General features: G+C 39.7%; 1 protein-coding gene across 1 annotated transcript in view; it reads right to left on the reverse strand.

The window, feature by feature from the left end:
* The window catches only part of PTPRN2 (protein tyrosine phosphatase receptor type N2), a 723,914-nt gene that overhangs the window by 280,744 nt on the left and 417,593 nt on the right, over positions 1-25,577 (reverse strand). Inside the window, exon 12 of the mRNA XM_075271520.1 lies at positions 8,567-8,631. Coding sequence (XP_075127621.1) covers positions 8,567-8,631 — 65 coding nt within the window. The remainder of the gene's footprint in view (positions 1-8,566; positions 8,632-25,577) is intronic.

Raw genomic sequence — 25,577 nt, forward strand, 5'->3', positions numbered from 1 at the left:
GCTTTTAATATATGGATCACTTCATAGGTTGGGGGTGTTTGCTCATTCACTGAAATAATCATTCTGGAGTATGATAATGAATCCTCCTTGTTATATCCCTCTCACCTTGACATGCTCTATTATCGGCAGAAGAGGCAAGAATATTTTTGTCTATTTTTGCAAATGTAATCTGCACATAAGATTCTAATTCCGATCATGGCTGTTCATTATTATGTGTTCTCCGATCCATGTTTAGATGACTAGTTTATAGGGTTGGGCGATTATGACAAATCGGAATCACGATCATTCGGGGATTTTACCTTGATTATGGTTAATGGTGAATCACACCCCATTTTTAGTATGTGTTGTGTATACGTTGTATCATTTTCGATCGGGCTGAACATGAAACTGCTATTATACTCTTAGGGCTAGTTCACACAGGGCCAAAGGGGCGAATTTTGACAGCGGAATCCACGTCATAATCCGCCCCTTTACAATGGTGGTCTATGGAGACCACTAGCGGATAGCGGAAAAAAAGAAGCGAGCTGCCCTTTCTTCAGGCGGATTCGTGGCTCGCCGAGCCGCGGCTTCTGCCTGGCAGAAGCAACCTCCGGCATCGACCCATTCATTTGAGCCGACTCCAGGGTGGGAGAAGCCGCGACCGCGACATCGTGGCAGGCGGGTTTTGACCATAATTTGACTTGGCTCCCAGAGTAAAAATCCGCCCCCCCCCCCCCATGTGAACGAGCCCTTAGGGTCCTTGACATCAATCTCTGATGTCGTTCAGAAGTGCCAAAGACAGCAGGGAGTCATGACGGAACCCAGGAGAAATGAGTAAGGCTAAAGTCCCATGTTGCAGAAATACAGCAGTTTTTTGTTGCAGATTTTGCTGAGTTTTTTTGAGCCAAATTCAGGAGTGGATTTAACAGAAAGGAAACATGTAAGAACTTCCTTTATAGTTTCCATTCCTTTTGTAGCCTCTCTTGACTTTGGCTAAAAAAAAAAAAAATGCTGAAAAATGTGCAATAAAAACGTTGGATTTAGCCTAAGGCTGAACCCCCACGTTGCAGAAACACAGCTTTTTTGGTGCAGATTTTGTTTTGGTTTTTTGAGCCAAAGCCAAGAGTGGCTACAAAAGGAATGGGGAATATATAGAAAGTTCTTATACTTCTACCTTCTGCTCAATTCACTCCTGACTTTGGCACAAAAAACTGCAACAAAATCTGCAACAAAAAAAAGCTGTGTTTCCGCAATGTGGGGCCTCAGCCTAAGGGTGTATTCACACAGAGGAAAATGGTGCTGAATATGGTGTGGAATCTGCGTCAGAGTCAGCGCTGAAAAAACGCCTCCCATTGACTTCAATGGGTTCCTTTTCCTGCTAGCTTTTCTCCCTCTGTCATGTCCTGCCCTAAGGGAGGGCTGCAGAAATCACCTGATAGGTTCACTTTAAATGCTTAGGATACCACATGAGTTTCAACACAGAAATATATTTAAGGGAAAAACTTAACTTTTTGCTAGAATTTTGGCAAATGTGTGACCAATAAGTGAATTAGTCATGGTGACTGGAAATCCAAACAAAGGAACCAAATGCTGAAGCCAACATTATGAAAACACAGTGTTTTTACAGCGTCGGAAACGCTATAATTAAAAAAAAAAAAAAACCTCCAACTAGGGTTGAGGATCGGGATTGGGAAAGATCGGATCCCAATCGGCGATTGAGCAAATTTCACGATCGAATCGGCAGGAAAATGATCGGAAATCGGATTTTAAAATCAATCATGAAATCTCAAGATCGGCCCAACCCTACCTGCAACATATCCATTGTTGCAGATTTTCACCATGCTAATGGAAATGGTGACATCTATTCCAAAGCTCTGAAAAATCAGCCAAACAGATTTACAGATTTTGTGCAAAATCTGTGCTGGAACATTTCCCCTGCATCAGAATGAACCCTAAGATTTCAGTTTTGCAGGCATATTCACTTATTAAATATGTCATCTTGCAGATACACTTATACTTGACGCTTGTCATTCCATATAAAATATCCACAAGGATATTCATACCAGTAAAATCTGGCAGTCACTGCTAACCAACAGTGAGTTTGATTGGTGACAAACCTTCAGAAGCCGTCTACAGACCTCAACATGATAACTTACTCAGAGACAAGCAAACTTTCTTGCATTTAACTAACATTACAGCAACCAGACACGGAAATAGTAAAAGTAAATACATGAAGGCATAGACGCAACGCAGCAGATTTCTTGCAAAAAGTTCTAGGAAAATGAATTTCATTTTTTTAGATTTGGGTTATACTTGCAGAAAACGCACAGATCCATTCAGGTGCACAGGACAGTTACAGAAATTTTGGCAAAAAATAAAAAAAATCTGGCACTACAATAACCCACAAAATATGACCTTTATAGGGAACCTGTAAAATAGTTTTGGACCACTAAACCTCCTACATATTGTTGAACATAGTTAATGGAGCCAAACCTCTGTAATGCCTGTTTCACATCTGCATTTGGTAATCTGTTCGAGGAGTCCACAAGGGGACCCCCCCCGAATGGAATACTAAATGCATTGGCAAGCGGAGAGCTTATAGAAGCACACAAACCCCATAGACTATAATGGGGTCTGTGTGCTTTCCTTGCGGTGCGAAACATGTGGACAGAAAAGTAGTTTGTGATCTACCTTCATGTCCGCATGACTATAGTCTATGGAGTCCGTTTGCTTTCAATGCTCACCGTAATGCAAAATGACTTTGTTTTGATTTAAGATAGTCTTTAATGTGTAGCAAATTTCAGGGTTGGACTGACCTAGACAAAAAGTCCTAGAATACTAAAGCTGACCCTATACATCAGATGAACGTCAGCCGACTCCACCAATTTTATTGGGGCCAGCCAACCGCCTAATTTTTATCGGGGTGTCCTAACTTTTTCCCAGTGACAGATATCAAGGGAAATGAATGTCAACTTGCCTGATCTTTTTTAGTCTACATTGTGATCAAGGTGTATAAGCTCACTAGCCACTTCAAGGTGAACTCCAGATATTGGCCATATGGTAACTGCTGCCACCACCACCGCACAGTGCCCTCAAGGAGAGCGAATCAGCAGCCTGACAGTACCATGGCTACCAGGCTAAGACCCAAGGCTCTGGGCCATATCACAGCAAAGGCACAGCACCACAACAATGGCAGACACCATATAGCACCACACCAAATAGAACAGATCTCAACTTACTATATGGCCTTAGTCAAAGGATTGTGAGCTAGTACGTAGCTCCCTTATGCATTCCCCTTATAAAATATATATATATATATATATATATATATATATATATATATATATATTTTCTTAGCTCTTTAGCTTCTTTCATCGGAATAAATCACGAGGCCTATTTACATCTATAAACATATATAAGTTGACTTCTAATTGTATTATAAATTTTATTAAGAGCGTCAAAAAATATATTTGTCAATTAACCCGTAAGTGTAATTTATGCACAAGATGGCATCTACAATATGTAATAAACTTCAGATGAACATCTCATAAAATAATTGTGTTCGGCTGATATATAATCTTGTCTAAAACTTCCTTCAGTGCAAAGAAGGGTCCACAAATATAAAACATATAAGCCATGAAAATGCCTGCAGGGCTGTATTTAATGCCATGTTACCCGGGACGTGATGAGAGGTTACGTAGGGAAATTCTGCGCTGAATCACCTTAGGGAGCCATTGATTTGCTCTTTTATTTCTTAAGCAGAATACAGTGATATTCACAAGTCTGAAAAATTGTTAAATCTAGCAAAAATAACAGAGAATAATGTGAAATGTCTAATTATTAAGGTAAAATTTCAGGTTATAAAAATTAAGGTAAAATCGTGTAGGGATCCCCAACAAATGACAATGTCTATGACATGGAAGAAAAATGGGTTACATCACTAGGAAATTAAAATTCACAATCAATCTTGGCGCGAGTTCTGATAACTTGCCTGCCCCAATGCTCCCATATTAGCAAAAAATTGTCACATGAGGTGTTAAAAGGGGATTGTGGTGCGTCTTTGGTACTTGGTTTTTGCACCAAGGATCTACCAAATGAATACCTTAGGCACTAAACTGGCAAAGATGGGTTGATAAATCTCACAATGTATTGGGAAAGGGGCAAATTACTTCCATCCTTTATCATATCCATCAGTGCCTCCACATCCAGGTGTTGGCAGAGACTCAATGCCCTTTGTGACACATAACTTGAAAATAAAAGACAGACACCGAGCAACAATATGGTGTAGTATGATAGGAAGATTCTTGTTGGAAAAATAGCAACAATTGACCAGAATGGCCTCTCACCTTATATGGTTGTGAAAAGCCGTTCACAACCACGTACAGTTTGCTGAATAAAGAATTTGTTGTGTTTACCCATTGACCTGTGAGCGCTATAACTACTGTGACTGCTACCACTTTCTTCCCTTTGTGCACATAAGATGATACCAGTATTTTCATGGATGGATGGATTTTAATGGACCAACAATTGACAATGTTGGAGGTGCTTTCTTTGCAGCAGTCACCTCATTTCCATCACAGACAGGATTACAACGTAAGTTAACACTTCTATAGATAACATCAGTGAACCATCAGTGAATCTACTACTGATAACAGATAAAGTCATGGCTTATCTTCTCCGCTTCATGTTCCCACAGACCTCAATGAGCTGAGTCCATGATCATGACAACCATGTGCATATTAATAGAGAAGAGAATAAGCTCAGGCAAGGTGGCAGTTCTCACAATCACATACAGAAAACTGAATTAAAGGGGCTCCATCAGCAAAGTTATGCTGAATGAGCCCCACATATGCCTGAATATTAAGGCATAATACATAATATTAAGGCATAAGGCTATTCAGGCATCGCTAATGTTATTTTAACCCCCCCCCCCCCCGTTGTAAAATGAAACTATAAAAACACATATGTAAATCATCATACCTATCATGCATGGTGGGCAGTGATGCATGATCCGATGTCATCCTCTGGCACGCCTTCCTCTTCTTTCTTCTTCTTTCGGCGACGCCCTCCGGTCCTGGCTCTTCCCCGGCTTCATCGTCGTCTTCTTCCGGTGGTTCAAATCCGATTGGTTCAAATTCGGCGCATGCGCACTGCCAATTGAGAGCAATGGCAATGTATCTCCGGACGGAGCGCTACTGCGCACGCGCCGGATTTCAACCAATCGGATTTGAACCGCCAAAGAAAATGACGATGAAGCCTGGGAAGAGCCAGGACCGGAGGGCGTCGCCAAAAGAAGAAGAAAGAAGAGGAAGGCGTGCCAGAAGATGACGTCGGATTGTGCATCACCGCTCACTGTGAATGATAGGTCTGATTTACACATATGTTTTTATAGTTTTATCTTAAAATGGGACAGGGGTTAAAATAACATTTACGGTGCCTGAATAGCCTTATTAAAGGCTATTCACGCATATGTGGGGCTCATACAGCATACTTTTGCTGATAGAGCCCCTTTAAAATACCGTGATATATATCACTGTCTGGTTTTAAAAATAAATAAAAAAAACGGTGACACATTCTTTTTAAAAACTGTTACTATATCTGTACATTTCAATTTCGCAATCTGAAATTATACAATAACAAAACAACTTCAACCTGTTTCTGTTTTCTTAAGGATCATTACAAAAAATAAGAAAAACAATATAAATTTTCTATTTGTTTGGATGAAAATGTTTTTGGAAAAAAAAGTGAAAATGCTTCTCTTCGCGCTGCAGAAATTACACAAGCGAATAAAGTACCGCAATCATAGTGGTAAAACCTAATGCAATACAATTATAGTCAGGTATTCACTTGATCAGGAGGTGCAGGAATATGACTGCTCCCACTGCTGTATATACAATACACAGAATTTTTGACAAAACACCCACGTTACTTAATAATAAAGATTTTTGAGATTTGACAGAATGGTCAATAAAATATTTCACTTCTTAATACGTAAATTTCATGGCAAGAGAGAATGATGAATTCCCCCAATGTGCTAAAAAATTCTGTATATGGCATGTGTCACATTTATAATGTAGCTAAGAGATGTAACATGTAACAAATTTATTGATGTGCACTGCTACAAACTAGTAATATCTTTAGCTTTCTTGAGATTCCATAACCAGTTTTCTAAGGATATACAGTCATTTGAATTGGCTACCCCACATTGAGCTTTACATATTCACAATTCAAATGAGTACGGAATTTCCTTAGTGACAGCTCAGTTCCAAGGTTGTAGGGAGAATGTTACAGCCTGTTTTCTAATAAAAAGGAAGTTAGATAGGATAATAACATATATTACAAATATTGTCACCAAGTTGTTCTCGACTCAATAAAACGATAAAAAATGGGAGTTACGCTTTAAGTCATTCCTAGGAAAACATGACCCATCTTTGTGATGACACACCCCCTTTCAAGCCATTTGGAAGAATTTCATCTAAAACTAAATGCGCCAACATTCACCACTTTATAGTGAATTGTACACCATGGTCAAGTTGGAACCACAACAGCAAATTTACCACAATGTGCACCATGTCTTAATACAATGTGTCCAATGTGTTATTATACTATAATGAGAGTTTCTACTACTACTAGAAGACACCCCCAGGAAAATATTACATGGTACAAGCCAGATGCTAATAAATATAGTAACACAGGCTAAAAAAAAAACATAAATCCATCCAGTTCAGCCTATTATCCAGCAATGTTGATCCAGATGATAAAGACCCCATGAGGCAAAAAAAAATTGAAAAATTCAAATATGGCGACCTGGTCAAAAATTTTTTGAGCATGGCCTACAGCATTACCGCCTACTTGTCTATTAGACTATAATTTGCATTTTAATACCTGCTGGTAGGTGCTGTTTAAGGCTTCTTTCACACAACAGCGCCATTTTTCACATACTAATGTCCACGGACGCCTGTTATTTATATTGTAGTGAACAATGGCCATGCAATAGACGTTTTTGAAACAGCCGTAACATGGCCATTACACAACTCATGATTTTCAATGGGTCTATTCACTTGCCACTATCTATGACCTTTAGACAGTACATGCCGGGTTTAGTTGACGCCCATGAAAAACGGACTCTCAAAACAACAGATCGTGAATTCAATGTTACTAAAATGGCCGTCACATCTGTTTTTAACGGTGGTGTGAATAAGCCCTTAGAATGCATTCACATGATAGTGAAAGCTGGCCGTGTGATGTCCGTTTTTTTAATGAAGGTCTTGTGGCATCGTTCTTTTTACAGTGACTGAGGGCTATTCTCATGATCATTATTTTGATGGTCTATTCTTACAGACAAAATATAGGTTCTATTTTTGTCCGTTTTCACAGATTGCTCCATACCCTGAAATATATGGGGGATCCGTGAAAACACACTGGTTTCAAGACGCTCTGAAAAATGGATGGTTTTGACTGTGATTTTGCATCGCAGTCGTGTGCATATACAGTCCTATGAAAAAGTTTGGGCACCCCTATTAATCTTCATCATTTTGACTGTTCTCATCATCCTTCTTCTCTGCCTTTCTGATATTTTTCTTGGCCTGCCACTTCTGGGCTTAACAAGAACTGTCCCTGTGGTCTTCCATCCCCTTACTATGTTCCTCACAGTGGAAACTGACAGGTTAAATCTCTGAGACAACTTTTTGTATCCTTCCTCTGAACAACTATGCAAAACAATATTTGTTCTCAGATCATTTGAGAGTTGTTTTGAGTAGCCCATGATGCCACTCTTCAGAGGAGATTCAACTAGGAGAACAACTTGCAAATGGCCACCTTAAATACCTTTTCTCATGATTGGATACATCTGGCTATGAAGTTCAAAGCTCACTGAGGTTACAAAACCAATGCGGTGCTTCAGTAAGTCAGTAAAAAGTAGTTAGGGGAATTCAAATCAATAAAATGATAAGGGTACCAAAATTTTTGCACCGGTCAAATTTTGGTTTAATGCATAGTGCACATTTTCTGTTAGTACAATAAACCTCATTTCAATCCTGAAATATTACTGTGTCCATCAGTTATTAGATATATCAGACTGAAATGGCTGCTGCAAACACCAAAATATTTAGAACGAAAAATGATTAAGATTAATAGGGGTGCCCAAACTTTTTCATAGGACTGTAGCCTTCGTCTATAGTCATTTGTCCATGGGGAGAGAAGTTTATAAAGTTTCCGCCTTTTTTGGTCACATGTTCACATCTATGTTACTTATTTTTTATTTTTCTGATAGATTACTGGACCAAGAAAGGTAAATTCCATTATTCTTAAGTCTATAAAGACCATAACACCAATAAACTTAAAAATGGATTTTTTAGATTTGCCATGTTTTAGATTTCGCAACCAATCCAAAAACTGGGAAGAACGGGAACAAGGCAGATGTGAACATAGCCTTATTATTAAAGTTATTTTTACTCTTGATTTTTCTCTTTTTACATAGTTTCCAACCAATAGAATTCTAGTTTGACCCTAAGAACATTTATATTGAATAAATAACTTCTATTTGTCATATAAACACACAGACAAAAAAGAAAGTACAAGGTCCTACCTCAGCAACCCCTGTTTGCAGGATTCGTAGTCCTGTGGATTTTTGAAGCTTCTCTTTATTGGCAGCTATTAGGAGAAAAAGAGGAAAAAAAAGCAGAAAAAGCAAAATGTTAGCTGAATGTAGAAGTCTAAGAACTATAATTCACCGAATGTCTGCATGTCTTCTGCTAGCATGTACTCTATCAGTACCGATCAGCAGACTGCGGATCACAATGAATGACGACTATCCTAATTATATTCCATTCTTATGGCGACCATTGACATGGCAAAGTATTATTTTACTAGGGACTTAAGACAAAGCATGACTATGATAGCCAGCCATTGTGATTAGCATGTCAGGCAGAATATGTATCCATTCTAAAGCTATTATTGTCATAACACCTACGTGGCAGCCGTGTCAGGCCATTAGCGCCCTTCGTAAAACTGCATAATGCCAAGCAACTTTACACTGATGGAACAGCAGAAGCGACAGGCATTTGTTTCCTAGCATCTCCAATCTGCAATATAACAAGTGGAAGCACTCCAATATGAACATGGGTGGGATACAGACCCCAAAATTGCCCTACAGAAGCCATCAGGAGAACTCTATTTATGCCAATAACTTTCTTGACAATGTCTTAAAGAAGACATTTCACCACCTTCACCATCTCCAACTCTTTGGATCCTTCAATACGCCCAGCCCCTGCGATTCTTTAGCCCCCACAATTCTTTTGCATTTGGTGTAGTTATTTTCAGCCCCCGATATGCTGATTAAGTTCTCTACTGTCAGGTTTGCAGGTAGCCTGCGACCACCCCTATGCCTAATGAACACATTAGGAAGAACAACGAACACCATCAATTACTCAGGAATGGTGGGACTACAGAAAAAATTCCAACTGTGGCAGAATTACTAGAGTGACACGTATTGAAGAATGCAAAGAGTTGGTAGAAGTGGTGAAAGGTCCTGTTTAATTGCAGTCAATAACCTTAGGAAAAGCCCTGAGTATTTCTAGAAAAGACAACATTAACTCTTTAACACTGCAAGTGGCCGTATGGACAAAGCTGCCCTGAAGGTAGGTCCTTGCAAGAGGCCAGTAGTTACTAAAATGGTAAGTTTTTATGTCATGTTTTATTATAGTAGAGGTTTTTTTATATTCTTTTCCACATTAGGAGAGGCCATTTGTGCTACAGTATTTCTGATAACATTTATTTATACAAAGAAGAAAAGTTCCTTATATCTCAGGCTGCTACTGTGTCTCCTATCAGTAGGGGATGAGATTTCTAGTGACTGATTAACACACCACCTTGGAAAGAGAACAATTACATAGTGATTTTACAGTACAGGGATAATACACACAGTGATGTCACAGTACAGGGATAATACACACAGTGATGTCACAGTACAGGGATAATACACACAGTGATGTCACAGTACAGGGATAATACACAGTGATGTCAGAGTACAGGGATAATACACACAGTGATGTCACAGTACAGGGATAATACACACAGTGATGTCACAGTACAGGGATAATACACACAGTGATGTCACAGTACAGAGATAATACACATAGTGATGTCACAGTACAGGGATAATACACACAGTGATGTCACAGTACAGAAATAATACACACAGTGATGTCACAGTACAGGGATAATACACATAGTGATGTCACAGTACAGGGATAATACACATAGTGATGTCACAGTACAGGGATAATACACACAGTGATGTCATAGTACAGGGATAATACACACAGTGATGTCACAGTACAGAAATAATACACACAGTGATGTCACAGTACAGGGATAATACACAGTGATGTCACAGTACAGGGATAATACACATAGTGATGTCACAGTACAGGGATAATACACATAGTGATGTCACAGTACAGGGATAATACACACAGTGATGTCACAGTACAGGGATAATACACATAGTGATGTCACAGTACAGGGATAATGTGCACACAAAAAAGATTACTGTTTATACTGTGTCATCATAAATATATTGATGTCACACACAGACAATATGACTTTCCAGTAAAGTAACAGAGGTGTATTCAGTTGCCCATCTCCCCTCCTTATCCATAATTATCACTAAATACACCCCCGATTTCAGTGTAAATGTGCCGCTCTGTTGTTCTTGTTGATAGGTACCATAGCGGCTGCCATGTCTGCTGTCCTGGTAGTTATTCCAGGGGAAGATGCTGCGGCCCTGGCACTTTCATACATAACATGGACGCTCTTTTTATTGCATGGACTGCCATATAGTACTACATTTCCATGAATTATTATCCAGCACTATGCTGTTTTTTTTCCCCGAGCCTCTATTTATAAATCACCTGCCTCCTTATATCTGTATTCTAAAATAATACCGCCTTTCTTCTAAGCAAGCTATCAATAAAAGCAGAATCCAACTTTTACACTTACAAAAAAAAATCCTTATTTTTTCATTCTCAAGGATTAAGCAGAAGCCGAAAATGTCTGAAAATCTCATTATTTTTAAATCAAATCTTTCCCTTTTCATATTACAGTTCTACAATTTATCCTGAATAGAAAAGGACACATTTTAGAATTTAATTTCTTTTTCCTAATAAAAGTAGAACTCATTTGGAACATTCAAAGCAATGGGCAACATAAGACCTCGTTTTGTATTTGTGTGAAACAAAGGGTTCTGAAATACAAAAATGAAGCCCTTCAAAATTAAATTCATAGATGAAGGATATGCAAATTACCTGAAGAAGCGGAACCCTATAATGTTCTCAAAATTCTGCAACAGCCTGTTTAATTAGTATTTTAATTTATCAGAATAATTCCTTACACTTGACAATTTATTCAGTAATCCATATAATTAAGCACGTTTCTACACTGAAATAATTTAGTCAGCACCCTGAATTATAACCTCGGGGAATTTCGGGAAGCGTTTTCTATCAACGGAATATAGCCTTTGCCCTCTCTGCCATGTCTAGTGGTTCCAGTATTGAGGGGTCAAGAGGACTGGCAAAATGATACACGGGGTGATCAAACTGAAATGTATAGCTTATGATAAAGATGAGGACAGGGCACATATATAAAGTCAGAAACAAGAAATATTAATTGAGAAATGATATCAATCTGGAATTTGATAATCCAAAAAGTTGGAATTTTTTGATTCTGGTAATCTGGCAGTTTCCAACACATGGAATGATCAATCTGTAGCTACCAGATTTATAGAGTAGGAGCCTATAAAAACACAATGGGGGAGATTACCTAATCTTGTATAATAGTGAGACCTCTTTGAGACAATCGCCCAAAATTGAATTAAAAAAGTGGTCTGTGGTCTTCTCAAAGAAGATGGCGAATATGGAGAACTGAAAGTCCATGCCATAAAATGTGGTCTTCTCAAAGAGGTGGTCTTTTGGAGAGGTTTCATTGTATTTAGACAGTGTAACCTTAGGCCCATTGGTTGTGAATTGGTCAAACCAGTTGGTTTCTATGGGTTTGGCTCACCATCTAATGTGTAGGGGGCCTCAGGACTCTCTCCAAGAGGAGATTTCAACTTCAACTGCCCAAATCTTTTGTCCTCAGATAAGCAGCTGGATGCAGCTTTTTTTCCCTCTACCAATTCAGTACCCATGCATAACTTCGCTGAGCTGAACGTGCAGGTGTATTGCAGGGTCAGGCCGATTCCTCTCTAAAGTGTATGTGGAGCATTAGATTAGGCAGTCTATAGATGCGCCGTATTTATCACCATGTCTCACATTGTAGGATCAGATGCAACTTTAGCGCCTTTTCTCTAACTTTCGACCACTTATTGGTTGACTTACTTTGTTCCATGTTTTTGGTCTTGGTGGCTCCCATTCAAGTGAATATTTTTGAGCAAAGATTTGCAACTTTTTGCTCTTTTAGGTTGTGCTTACTAGTTGGTGGAGTATGATCAGGGCTTAGCGGCGGGCACAGCCTCTTGCAATGTGCACCAGAAACTGGATTATATATTGCCTAACAAGTCCATTGTAATTGCATTTTTACAACTATCCAATCATTCAAAATATTTGATAATCTGGCACATTCATGATCCTGTAATAGTACAGTGCAGGTCCCCTGAGGTCTCCTGTCTGTGCTGTACCATTACATCACAGATGTCAAGGGGTTTTATTTGGCAATGGCTTAAAATATCTTAATACTACATGGCACCATGAAACCACATGACACAAACAATGTTATAATATACTTGATATGACGTAAACTGTTGGACAAGTTCAATACGTTTCTTCTAATGCTCTGGCTATACAGGTACTGTATATTGTATTTACTTTATATCACTATCGAATCATCCAGAATAGTTGATAACCTGGCAGCCTTCGGGTACGTCCACATAGTATGGATTTTTCACATTTCATCTACCAGAATCTGAAAGTGACTAAACTGTCCAAAATAGAAGTTGCTGCAGACTTGCCAAATATTTGACGAGGGTAAAATGTTGAGAGAAAATGAGCCAAATAAACTGACATGGTAAAATCCATCCAACGGGTCAATTTCTACTGTCGATTCAGTGCGGATTATTACTATTGTTACTGGGGTTGAGCCAATCTTGAGATTTCAAGATCGATTTTAAAATCCAATTTCCGATCATTTTCCAGCCGATCTCGATCCCGATCTTGATAGTGAAATTTGCTCAATCGCCGATCGGGATCTGATCCCGATCGCTCAACCCTAGTCAATGCTTCTCTATGGGAAAAGTCACTTTTAGGGTGGAGTCGATCTTGAGATAACCTCCGATCTTGATCCCGCTGGAAAAGATCTTGTTGGAATTCCGATCTCAATCATGAAATTTACTCGATCGCCAATCGGAATCCGATCTTTTCCGATCCCGATCGCTCAAACCTAATTGTTACCTTTGGTACAAGCTATTTCTATGATTATGCAATATTCACACTAGTGTTCAGATTTCCATCCCCAAGCGGACAAGAAAAATGCAACCCTAATCCGCTTAAGGCCGCACACACATCTGTAGGTGCTTGAGACTTGTGTCCATGTTTTTGAATGTATGTAACGTCACTTTGCTACAGTATTTTCTTGCACCAAGTATTTACATTGTAAAATAATGTTACCTTTGCAAAAAGTAATAAAAAAATAATGCTTAATAAGAAAAAATTCTCATCCATTTTCTTGCAGTGGTTTCTCCCCCTACGGAAAATGTACCCTGGATCCATCTCATGCCAACATACCCCGTCCACACTAGACTAAAGAAATTTGCTATAGTAACTGTAGGAAATACATAGTTTCAGATCAATGCCTATAGGTTAGGAAACTGCAGCTATGTAATTTATTAGCCTATGACTTCTCATCTGCAGATACATTTAGGGATGAAGACCCATCAGTCAACCACTAATAGATTTTATAGCTTCTGAAGACCTTTCCACTAGAGAAATATTACAATTGTATTTCTGATGTGCGGGGCATACAGAACATACATGAGCCAATAACTAGGCGCACAGCTCAATATGATTCCGCTGGAAACCATCTGGCCTGCAACAAAGCATATTGTTAAATCATATTGCTTTTACAATAAGGGGAAAAATGTCCACGTTCTCATCTAGTCCTTCAAATATCTTCTCCTACAAGCTGGCCATGAACACGGTAATCATTGGGTTATGAAGTCAAAAGGCTGCGTGTGCTATTTTCATAGAGCCCAAGAGGCTATATATAAAGCTCGAAGCAGAATTTCTATATAAGGAGCAGAAGTCAGCAGGGGTTCTCATTGTGAAGGAGCCCCGGGCTCTATACGCTGCACTCTGACCACTCTTTCTGAGCGGAGAGATTCTTACATCGTAAAGACCTGCTGGAATTTCTACATAAAAACTACATAGGGAATTATCGATTATCTCAGTGTCATGTTCTTGTTTTTGAAATACCGAGAGGCTTTCGGTATAGTCTGTATGTGAAGGGATTATTAACATGACCAGTGCAAACTCTACCCCGGAGATAAGAGATTATCTTGTAACTGTATTTGCACTTTGCTGAAATTTCTATAAAATATGTAAAGAAAAGTTTGAAAAGAAACTCAGTTAAGGCTGTAAGAGGTTAACGTCTCAAGTTGTAGAAGGGGTTTATCTGGGAATCTTGGCCACGTTGATACATTATGTAACTTTATAGGTTTTAGATTGTTAGGACTTGAAGGGTTTTTCTAGACTGTTTAATGGATGACCTATCCTAAGGATAGGTCATCATTTGAAGATCCTTGGGAGCCCGTCACTGAGCACCGCTATTGATCACGCTCCCTGACGTCATATACATCAATCACATACATCAATCACAGCAGCCCCTATTTAAATGTGCTAGGTTTGGTAAGTAGTAAAGGGTTATCATTGAGTTTTTGCTGGAAAGGTATAGCCAATAGCAGCTGCATAGACACAGAACTGTCAGGAGAAACATTGTAAGTTATTTTATACTTGTATAGCATCAACATATTCCGGAGAGGTTTACAGACATTCACTCGATCATTGTCTAATATAGGGTTCACAATCTAAATTCCCTATCAGTATCTGTTTGGAGTGTGGGAGGAAACCAGAGTTCTTTGGATTTGAACCTGGGCCACAGGCTACAGTGATAACCTTTGAGCCACCATGCTGTAACAGGCTAGTCCTGAGTCACCACCAGTGAGAGGCAGTACAGAACCGAACCAACTATAGTACCAGAGCCGATAGGAGAACCATCTATAGTGCCAGAACTGCTAGGAGAACCATGTATAACACCAGAGCTGCTAGTAGAACCATATGTAGCACCAGAGCAGCTAGGAGAACCATGTATAGCACCAGATCTGCTAGAACTATGTATAGCATCAGAACTGCTAGGAGAACCATGTATAGCACCAGATCTGCTAGGAGAACCATGTATAGCACCAGAACTGCTAGGAGAACTATGAATAGAACCAGAGCTGCTAGGAGAACCATGTATAGAACCAGAGCTGCTAGGAGAACCATGTATAGAACCAGAGCTGCTAGGAGAACCATGTATAGAACCAGAGCTGCTAGGAGAACCATGTATAGAACCAGAGCTGCTAGGAGAACCATGTATAGAACCAGAGCTGCTAGGAGAACCATGAATAGAACTAAAGCTGCTAGGAGAACCATGTATAGAACCAGAGCTGCTAGGAGAACCATGTATAGAACCGGAGCTGCTAGGAGAACCATGTATAGCACCAGAGCTTCTAGGAGAACCATGTATAGAATCAGAGCTACTAGGAGAACCATGTATAGAACCAGAGCTACTAGGAGAACCATGTATAGAACCAGAGCTGCTAGGAGAACCATGTATAGCACCAGAGCTGCTAGGAGAACCATGTATAGCACCAGAGCTTCTAGGAGAACCATGTATAGCACCAGAGCTGCTAGGACAGGACCTCTGTGGGATGGAGGTGTCAGTGTAGGATGGTAAAACATACATTTGTAAAGAAACGTGATCCTGAATTGTCACTTCATGGAGAATACACATATTTACTAAAACAAAGATCCCAGGAGAGCCAACAGAAAGAATTGGGGTATGCTTGTTTGTCTACCATCTAATTTACATGATCCTTAGATACATTTCCCTGCATCCTTGTATGTATGGCATGTTTAGAAGGAAAACTTTCACAAGTCTTTACCAACCATTAAAAGGGAACGTAGCTGATCTGGTTTTGTGGCCCCTCTCTCATGGAGCCCTACAGGCCAAGTGATCTGTTTAAATGGTATAACCTTCAGTGTGGTTGGAAAAATGATATACGGCCTTCAAGTTGAACCGGGGTATATGGAACAATTAGAGTGGGTTGTAATAAATCTGACTATAGGTAGTAATGTGATAATTGTAAGTAATTCAAAGATCATTAAAAGTACATTTAATAGTACGAATAATTATCAAATGTCAGTCTTTACAAAATAATAGCATAGTTACATGTAAAACGTTATTTATCTATATACAGGGAGAGACATGCATTGTCTTAGAATGGTGGAAGATGGAAGAAAAAATAAAGCTCTGTATACTTGGCTTTAATAAAAAGTCCTTAAATAAAACATAGACAGCTGTATCCATGAATTGGCCCTTGTAAGTCCACGGGGAAATCTGTTCAAGCCTTCCCAAGAAAATATTTGGTCAGTAAAAGTAAATATAACATATAGAACGTGAACAACAGTAGAGTTTAAGTAAAGCGGACATTTTCACAAATATACTTTGTCTACAATACGACTGTTACAAGGACTTTCCAAATACAGATAATATCACTGTAGGATTATTGGGCTCCGTTGGCCCTGGAGGGTTTTGAGATGTTTAACTAGACTAGAAGTTCTCAAGGAGAGACTTTTATAGAAAATATACAGTAAAACCTCAAGCAAAACCAAAAATATTCTTAGCTATATCTCTTGGTTTGTAAAATTTGCCCTATCAGAACAGCCGCTTCACCAAAGTAGAACCTGTTATATATGACAAGGAGCACATAAACAACATATAGATATTTCTACAAAAGAATATCTATAGCTGTGAGAAAAATTAGGAAAGCAAAAGAAATAAATTTATAGATTTATAAGTGGCTATGTGACTAATATCCGCATGCTACGAAAACCTTGTCTTCATGTGGTAACCAATGGACGCACAAATACACGTAAGCATGCACCCTTAATGATTAAAGGGGTATTCCCACGTTGCATACTCACCAGTCTTCACTACTGTAAAATCTTCTTTCTTCCTGGTTTCTTGCATCATTTGGTAGGTGGGGTTTCACATGCACCCTGCCGTTTAGCTCCACCCCCAAATTAGTGTGTAGCTACGCCCACCACATAGCGTGATCCTATGGGGCGGCTGAAGGGCCTGTGATGTCATCAAAGGTCCTTAAACACTTAATGCACAATATTGAACTATGACGTACAGGCAGGAGCAACTCCATTCTGTGTTACATACAGAGACTGCCTGTCTCTGCCATAATGAACACAATTGAATTAGCTAGCCTGATAACTGGGAGAACAGAAGATGAGTCCAGAAATGCAAACAGCTCCTCTCCCCTATCTGAGTGCAGGACCTAGGTAATGTGGTGCAGACACAGGAATAGCTAGAAACACAGGCTCACTCCTGTGCACTTAGCCCTCTCCCCTGAGAGCAGCAGATACATCACTTGACTTTTGAGCAGATAAGTCAAGGGCTGTGTCAACAATGAATGGAATAAAGTAAGATAGTGGACAAACAAAGCAGTTTTGCTGAAGCAGTGTATTTAGGAAAAGTCTTAAATCCACATTAACAAGCAGTATAGATAGGATCCTTGTGATGGGACAACCCCTTTAAGCAAGGTCTCAGGCATTTTCTTGATCTATATAAATAGAATGGGGCAGATATATCCTGCCTTGAGGGCAAATTTTCTGGTCTACAAGGCATGAAAAAGCAATTTGTGTCAAACATGACTTTTTTTTTTATGAAAAAATTGAAACTTTTTCCAATTTGTGCCCCCACTCACTACTTTAAAAAAAAAAAAAAATAAAATGGGCAGAGTGGGGCAGGAATCTAAGCAGGTAGGGAATGCCTCTGATTTACTGTAACTCCAGAAAACGTGTGTGAATCTGCATCACTTAAAGGTCAGAGTCACGAAATAAATCTGGCGCATCTTAGACCGACATACAACAGTGGTTCAGACAGGTGCAAAATAAATGAGCCCCATTAATATCTCACCTTCTGGAAAAATTTATGGTTTACATATTGTTAAACAGACATCATTTTAGAATTCCCACCCTAAATGGAAAAACTGCCAGTAGAAGAAAATTTGACAAAATTTGGTAATTATATTAATGATCATCCTTGAAGTATCAATGTACTACACAGACATGTCTGACATCTACTTATTAAAAATTAATGATGACCAACTAGGCTGCATATGCTTTAGTCACTTAAAAAAATTCCCCAAAAAGAAAACCTAAAATTGAATTTATTATCAAATTTTAACATGAATTGTAATAGATAGAATTGGTCAACTGAGGACGATCAGTATTATTTATAGCACTCAATGTGTTAAAAAAATCAGGACTCACATTTTCTCCATCTCGAGCTATAAGTGTAGGAGGACGGCTGTCAATCAAAGGCGATCTCCTATGAATCATCATGCATTGCTGCTCTACCTAAGTATTCACTATGTAGTTCACATCTGTCATGGATCGACAAGTACTTGATGACCATGATGTATTTAGCTCAGACTAGGAAGAAGTTAATGGCCCTCCTGTAATGCTTAGGTTTCTGTTTAGTGCTGTGTAGTAAAAACGTGGAGTCTTCCGACATATGCACATGGCAGAGGTGGAGTTGTCCAGTACAGCATGGTCTATTTTGGTATGTATGGCAAGGAACATGGACTTGGAGAGAACCGTCCATATCCTCTATGACCACAAAAACCTACCTCAAGATAGAAAATTATTACCATCCTATTCAGATGATTTTCTATGTAAACCGGGCCTTGGGGGTTTTCTTAGAACACCTACCTATCATGTTTACAACCTGGGACCATACAGCCATACATGGAGTTGAAAATAATTTTTTGGTGATATACCTTCCTCTGAAAGAACACTGCTGGATTAAAGGTTGACCTAGACCTGGGCTAGGAAAATGCAAACGACCTCATTGGTGGAAAAAAGGAACTTGCTCCTGGTGCCACCTTTGTTGAAGGTAGCTCCATATAGACTAATACATGTTTTTTCAAACAGGTCTAATCTGGTAAGGAATAATAGCCAAGCCAGAATAATGCCTTCAAAATGAAGAGGATCCCATCTACAGACAGCTGTTACGAGGTTGTTGCTTCTCATCAGTGCAAAGCAAGTACTGGCTGGCTGTGCGAGAGGTCTCGATGTGGGTCAGAAGGGGTAATGTGTGTCATAAGGAAGAGACGGTACAGGGACATATAAAACCATGTTTGCCCTGCTAAGAATTCTGGGTAAGGAATATGGAAATAAGACCTCATTGGTGGAGAAGAAGAACTTGCTCTTAGCGCCAACTTTTGGACAGTAGCTTCGCCATTGATTTAAAAGTTGCATAATCTCAGAATAATAGCCAAGCTAGAATAAGGGGGAAGGGGGGGGGGGTCTAAAAATTATAAAACACATTTTAAAAAAATATCAAATCAAAAATAACAAAAATATAAAATTTCCCAAATCACTATCCTTTCCCAAGATCAGAAATGTACTTCAAACATATAAAAATATTTTCCCCATACAATACATTTCACCACCCCCAAAAAATGTAATAAAAAAAGCGATTAAAATATTAGATAATCTCCAAAACAGTATCAACAAAAATTGACAACTTTCTCTGCAATTAAAGATGCCTTACACAGCACTGTACATGGAAACATTAAAAAGTTATGGGCGTAAGACTATACCAACTCCAAAGTTTTTGATTTTTCAAAAAGTATCAAAAACTCTATAAATTTGGTATCACTGTGTTTGTACCGACCTGTGGATTATAGGTAACCTGTCATTCTGGCTCTACTTTGTAAAAAATAAAACCCATAAGAACATAAAGCATTTTTTTTTTTTTTTTTAATTTCAACACATTTTCAATTTTTTTCCAGCTTCTCAGTACATTGTACAATTTATTAAATGAAACCACTAGAGATGAGCGAGTACTCTTCGGATCAGCCGATCCGAACAGCACGCTCCATAGAAATGAATGGATGCACCTGGTACTTCCGCTTTGACGGCAGCTGGCCACTTAGCCCCCCGTGTGCCGGCTACGTCCATTCATTTCTATGCGAGCGTGCTGTTCGGATCGGCTGATCCGAACAGTACTCGCTCATCTCTAGAAACCACTATAAAGTACAGTCTGTACCACAAAAAATAAGCCCCAATACAGATTTTTTTTTTTTTAAGTAGATTGTGAGCCCCATATAGGGATCACAATGTACAATTTTTTTTTCTCCTATCAGTATGTCTTTTTTGTAGAAAGGGAGGAAATCCACGCAAACACGGGGAGAACATACAAACTCATTGCAGATGTTGTTCCTGGCGGGATTTGAACCTGCTGCAGTGCTAACCACTGAGCCACCGTGTTGCCCTCCCCCCCCATATAGATCTGTGAATAGAAAAATAACAAAGTAATGAATGTTTGAATTAAATAAAAAAAATCAAAAATTCAAAAATTTTTAAAGGGCTGTTACAATAGAGGGTTAATAAAGATCGTTGCAGTTTAGTGGACTGTTGAACTAGAACACATGCCTACTAGAGATGAGCGAACAGTAAAATGTTTGAGGTTCGATATTCGTTTCGAGTAGCCCCTCAATATTCGACTACTCGAATCGAATATCGAACCCTATTATAGTCTATGGGGGGAAAATGCTCGTTTTAGGGGTAGGCAACGTTCGATCAAATTATACTTACCAAGTCCACGAGTGGGGGTCGGGCTGGATCCTCCGAGAAGTCTTCTCCTTGCAGCGTCCCCGCGGCGTCTTCTGGCTCTTCATTCCCTCTGCCAGGCATCGGGCGTGGGCAGAGCCGACTGCGTATGCCGGCACTACAAGCGGACATGCGCAGTCGGCTCTACCCAGGCCCGATGCCTGTCAGAGTGAATTCAGAGCCGGAAGACGCCGCGGGGACGCTGCAAGGAGAAGACTTCTAAAGGTAGGAGAAGAACCAGCGTTGATTGGCTGACTGTATAGTATTCAGCCAATCAATGCTGGTTCTGCATCGAACTTTTACATTCGAACAGCGAGTGGTACTCGATCGAGTACGAGTATTTCGAATACCGTAATATTCGATGGAATACCTACTCGATCGAGTACTACTCGCTCATCTCTAGTGCCTGCATGTCAACCTTACTGTACAGTACAGTATATACATAAAAACAAGAAAACCTTGATAAATAAAGTCAAATTGAGACTTTAGATTTCCGTTTTGTTTTATATCATGAAACAACATGTTACAAACACAAGTCATAAGGGGGTTATAAGAGGAACTTTTAAGGATCCTTCTTTGTTGTCTTGACTATTTTTGATCCAGACAATGGTTAACTCAAATCTGTTATTTGTTTATCTCCTTGTGTGCGCTTAATAATTCCCTCCAGAACATTGTGCTTTCTTACCTCGAAAACATCAATATTATTTTACTTAATCCGTCCGTGCTTGTCACTAACCCTTTAGAATTCCGCGCCCGGCTCTATAGTATTGTTACCATTACATGGCTTTATTAGGGGCAATTATTGCTTACATTGTTTGCCTGTATGGTATAATCTTCCTTTTGTCTATGTTTAATATAAGCCTTTTATTGTTCGGCTCAAGGCCGGTGTTTAAGATCCTTTCTTGTTCTTTGTCCCCACACTTTTGTGCTATTTCAATTTCGAGTCAATTATCAACCATTCCCGTTTCAACATAATTAATGTACGTATTGAAAATCAAAGGTGCGGAGTGTATACCTATCTCGTGGCTCTTGGGCGAAATTATCAAAGCAAATTACGAAAATACATTTAAGGATTTTAATTTCACTTAAAGTTTTTATGCCTTTTAACCTAAATAGTTTGTGGAAAGCAATATGCCACGGCAAACACTTAAGGAAAAAAAAGCTAAATTTTTTTCAATTTTAAAAAAAAAACATTTTTTAACTTTTATTCAGGATATGAACGGCAACTGTTCAAAGCGAAGTGCCTCCTTTGGTGTAGAACAAAATGTACTTGGAATGGGAGAGTGGTTTTCATCAAAGGAAAGCTGGCCATTTATTATTACAAAATGCTAGCTTCGATTTTCTCTTTATTTTGAGGACTCTTTTAACCCCCAACATGTAAAATGTTTTAATTTTTCATTGCAACAAAACTACAAAGAGGAAAATCTCTTGTTGTTAGAGTATAATGGAAGTTATTTTGTCGAATATGTTAACACCCTAGTACGGTACTTTTCTACGCCGCCGGACAATGCGTATTGTGCCGATTTTGCATTGGCTAGCACAATACCCAAGCTTTGGAATAACAACTCCGTGTATTAGGACCGGCTTACTAACTTTTACAGGACATTTAGAAAACAAGAAAGCGATTTGTTGTAAAAGTAAATCCCGGATAAAGATAAGTAGAACATGTTATAATAAATGGGGTAAACATGAGTTTTGGATGGATTTGGTAATTCTGTACAGGACAATGGTAGTAAAAAATACTGAGGGAACCGATTACCAACGTTAAGAATGGTCATGGAAAAATGACTGGTTGAACTCTATACAAAGTTGTTCGATAAACTAAATAGCACAATACCGGGTTTCTACGAAAATAAGACAGGGTCTCATATTATTGTTTTCTCCGAAAAAAGGTCTAGGGATTATTTTCGGAGTAAGTCTTATTTTTTAGGCACAATGAATCTGGTAAAATGGTTAAGATTGGTAATAGAGATGAGCGAACACTGTTCGGATCAGCCGATCCGAACAGCACACTCCCATAGAAATGAATGGAAGCACTTGTGACACTGACTTTGACAAGGTCTTTGTGTCCGGCCCCCCAAAAAAATGGTTTCCCTGCAGAGAGGCTGCTGGCAGACACCGGAGGTCACCTTTAAAACCCCATCCGAATGAATGGATTTTAAAGTTGACTGCCATGAAGCCGTCCCCTGTCCAGTTTCGCAGGGGCTGAGGATGGAAACCCGGCGGAATGACACAGGGTGGTTACGGGCGCAAGTGTGAACACCCCCTAACTTACATTTACAATTGGTGGTGCAGAGTCAGTTAGTCCTAAATAAAGTTAGCTAGAATTTCTTTCACTCAGCTGGTACTGTATAACACAGCATTTCCGTAGCTGCCAAAAACACTGAGTTTCGGCAATGTGGAGCCTTGGACTAAAGAGGACTTTTCACCAACTCTGCTCCAACTCTTTGAATCCTTCAATAGACACTAATTCCACTTCAGTAAGAATTTTTTCTCTAACCCCCTCCCATTCCTGAGTGACCAGTGCTGGTAGTTTGAGCCTCAAATATGACAATTAGTCCATCTACTGAGAAGTGAGCAGTCCTGGGCTGGAGTAAACATTCAAAGCCTGCCCACTTGACTATAGAGAGTCTAGTCACTATATTTGGTTCTAAAACTAACAGCACAGATTGCTCAGGAATGGTGGGGGCTACAAAAAAATATTCCAACTGTTCTGAATTCAGTGAAGCAACACCTATCCACTGATGCAAGGTCTCATGGTTCTTCCCTGAGTACACAAGTCATCAGGATATCGCAACATAGTTCATTAAAGAGCCCTCTAGTAACATTTCCCTGATTATCCTTCTGCTATACAGCAACATCAAAAGTGATACAACACACAGGCCTCAGTTCAAGGATGGGTTTGATAGCCATCATCATACTGTTACATATATAGGATGGTATACAGCAATATGTACAACCAGCCCGGATCTTATAATGAGCGACACTGCAGAAGCATGAATATCAAGCAGTGTCATCTGCTGGTGGTGGAACTGGTTGCCAAGCAGCTGTCCAAATGTATCAGGGCACTGCCTAACATGCACAGTACATGGAGACACAGCACATTAAGGACCTGTCACCACTATGGATATGTCTGTGTTAGTAAATACTAGATATGGAGATAGGTGTGAATCCCAAAGGTGGGTCCTGCATCTATCCAAAATGTATTCCTATGCTGAGATGTAGCAGTACTGGCCGTGTGCTCAGCTCGGCTACACCGGAGAACCGCTGAACCCTGCTGCACACTCAGCTCTGCTGCATCAGAGATGTAGCAGAGCTGAGTGTGCAGCAGGGTTCAGCGCACACTTAGCTCTGCTAAATCTCTGATGCAGCAGAATTGAGTGTGCAGCAGGGTTCAGCGGTTCTCCGGTGTAGCAGTGCTGGCCGTGCGCTTAGCTCGGCTGCATCTCCAGTGTAGCCGAGCTGAGCGCACGGCCAGTACTGCTACATCTTGGCATAGGAATGCATTGACCAGCGTTGATTGGCCGAATGCCATACAGAGTACAGCATTCGGCCAATCAACGCTGGTTCTGCCAGAGGAGGCGGAGTCTAAGATCCGTCCACAGCAGTTTCTATTCTGATCCGATCTTAGACTCTGCCTCCTCACAGACGAGCCTCCGGTAGAACCAGCGTTGATTGGCCAAATGCTGTACTCTGTATGGCATTCGGCCAATCAACGCTGGTCAATGCATTCCTATGGGAAAAAGTCAGCTCCCACATATCACAAGCTGACAGGGATCCTGACCAGATACAGCCCCAAAGAGCTGTGTGAGTGACATTCCCACCTAAATGAAGGTAATCCCTAGCTAACCCTGCCTGTAGATTTGTCCCTGTCTCACAGTAACATAGTTCACAGTCTCAAATTAACCGAATGTTAAATCCACCATTCGTATAAATTGGAGGTCACCTTATTTAGCCAGCCAATTACTTTTTCCGATTTTTTTTTATGTCTCCGTTGTCGTAGTTCCTCTCACACCTCCCCTGCACAGTTATTGGTGCAAACAAAGCACCAGAGAAGATGGGAGGGGATACAAATTTTTTGTGCGTTTGCCTCGTAGTATTCGATTGCAATCAAATACCTCTAACGGCCTGATATTCTATCGAATATGTATTCGATCGAACAGTGACACTTTCCCTGTGGAGTTAAAGTTATACTAGTAAAAGAAAACATGATTTTTTTTTCTTTAACACCTTCCGCCATGCTCGGGGCTGCTGACAGCTGGACTTAGGAGATGTCTATTAGTGTCTTGTGTGGGTAACTACTAGATATTGTTCTTTCTATCATTAAGCAAAGACATGGTTACCCACAAGGAACCTCTAGGGCAACATTTTATCACTGTAATTCAGGCGTCGTTCATTAAGTTTATTACCAGAGATGAATTAAACGTGGCTAAAAACAAATTACTTCTTTATTTGTACTTTATAGCTCAACGTAGAAATTGGGAGTGGAAATTGGTGCGGGTGCCATGATTAGAAAGGTGACTTACCATATAGGGCCATGGATTATGCTCAGTGACACCTCCCCTAAGTGGATAAGTTTTTCTAGATTGAGATATTGGTTGTTTTATGACATTACAATTTGTCTGCTGGAGGTAAAACTAAACTATGATGTAAGGT

The sequence above is a fragment of the Leptodactylus fuscus genome, chromosome 4, assembly GCF_031893055.1.
Source record: "Leptodactylus fuscus isolate aLepFus1 chromosome 4, aLepFus1.hap2, whole genome shotgun sequence".
Lineage (NCBI taxonomy): Eukaryota > Metazoa > Chordata > Amphibia > Anura > Leptodactylidae > Leptodactylus > Leptodactylus fuscus.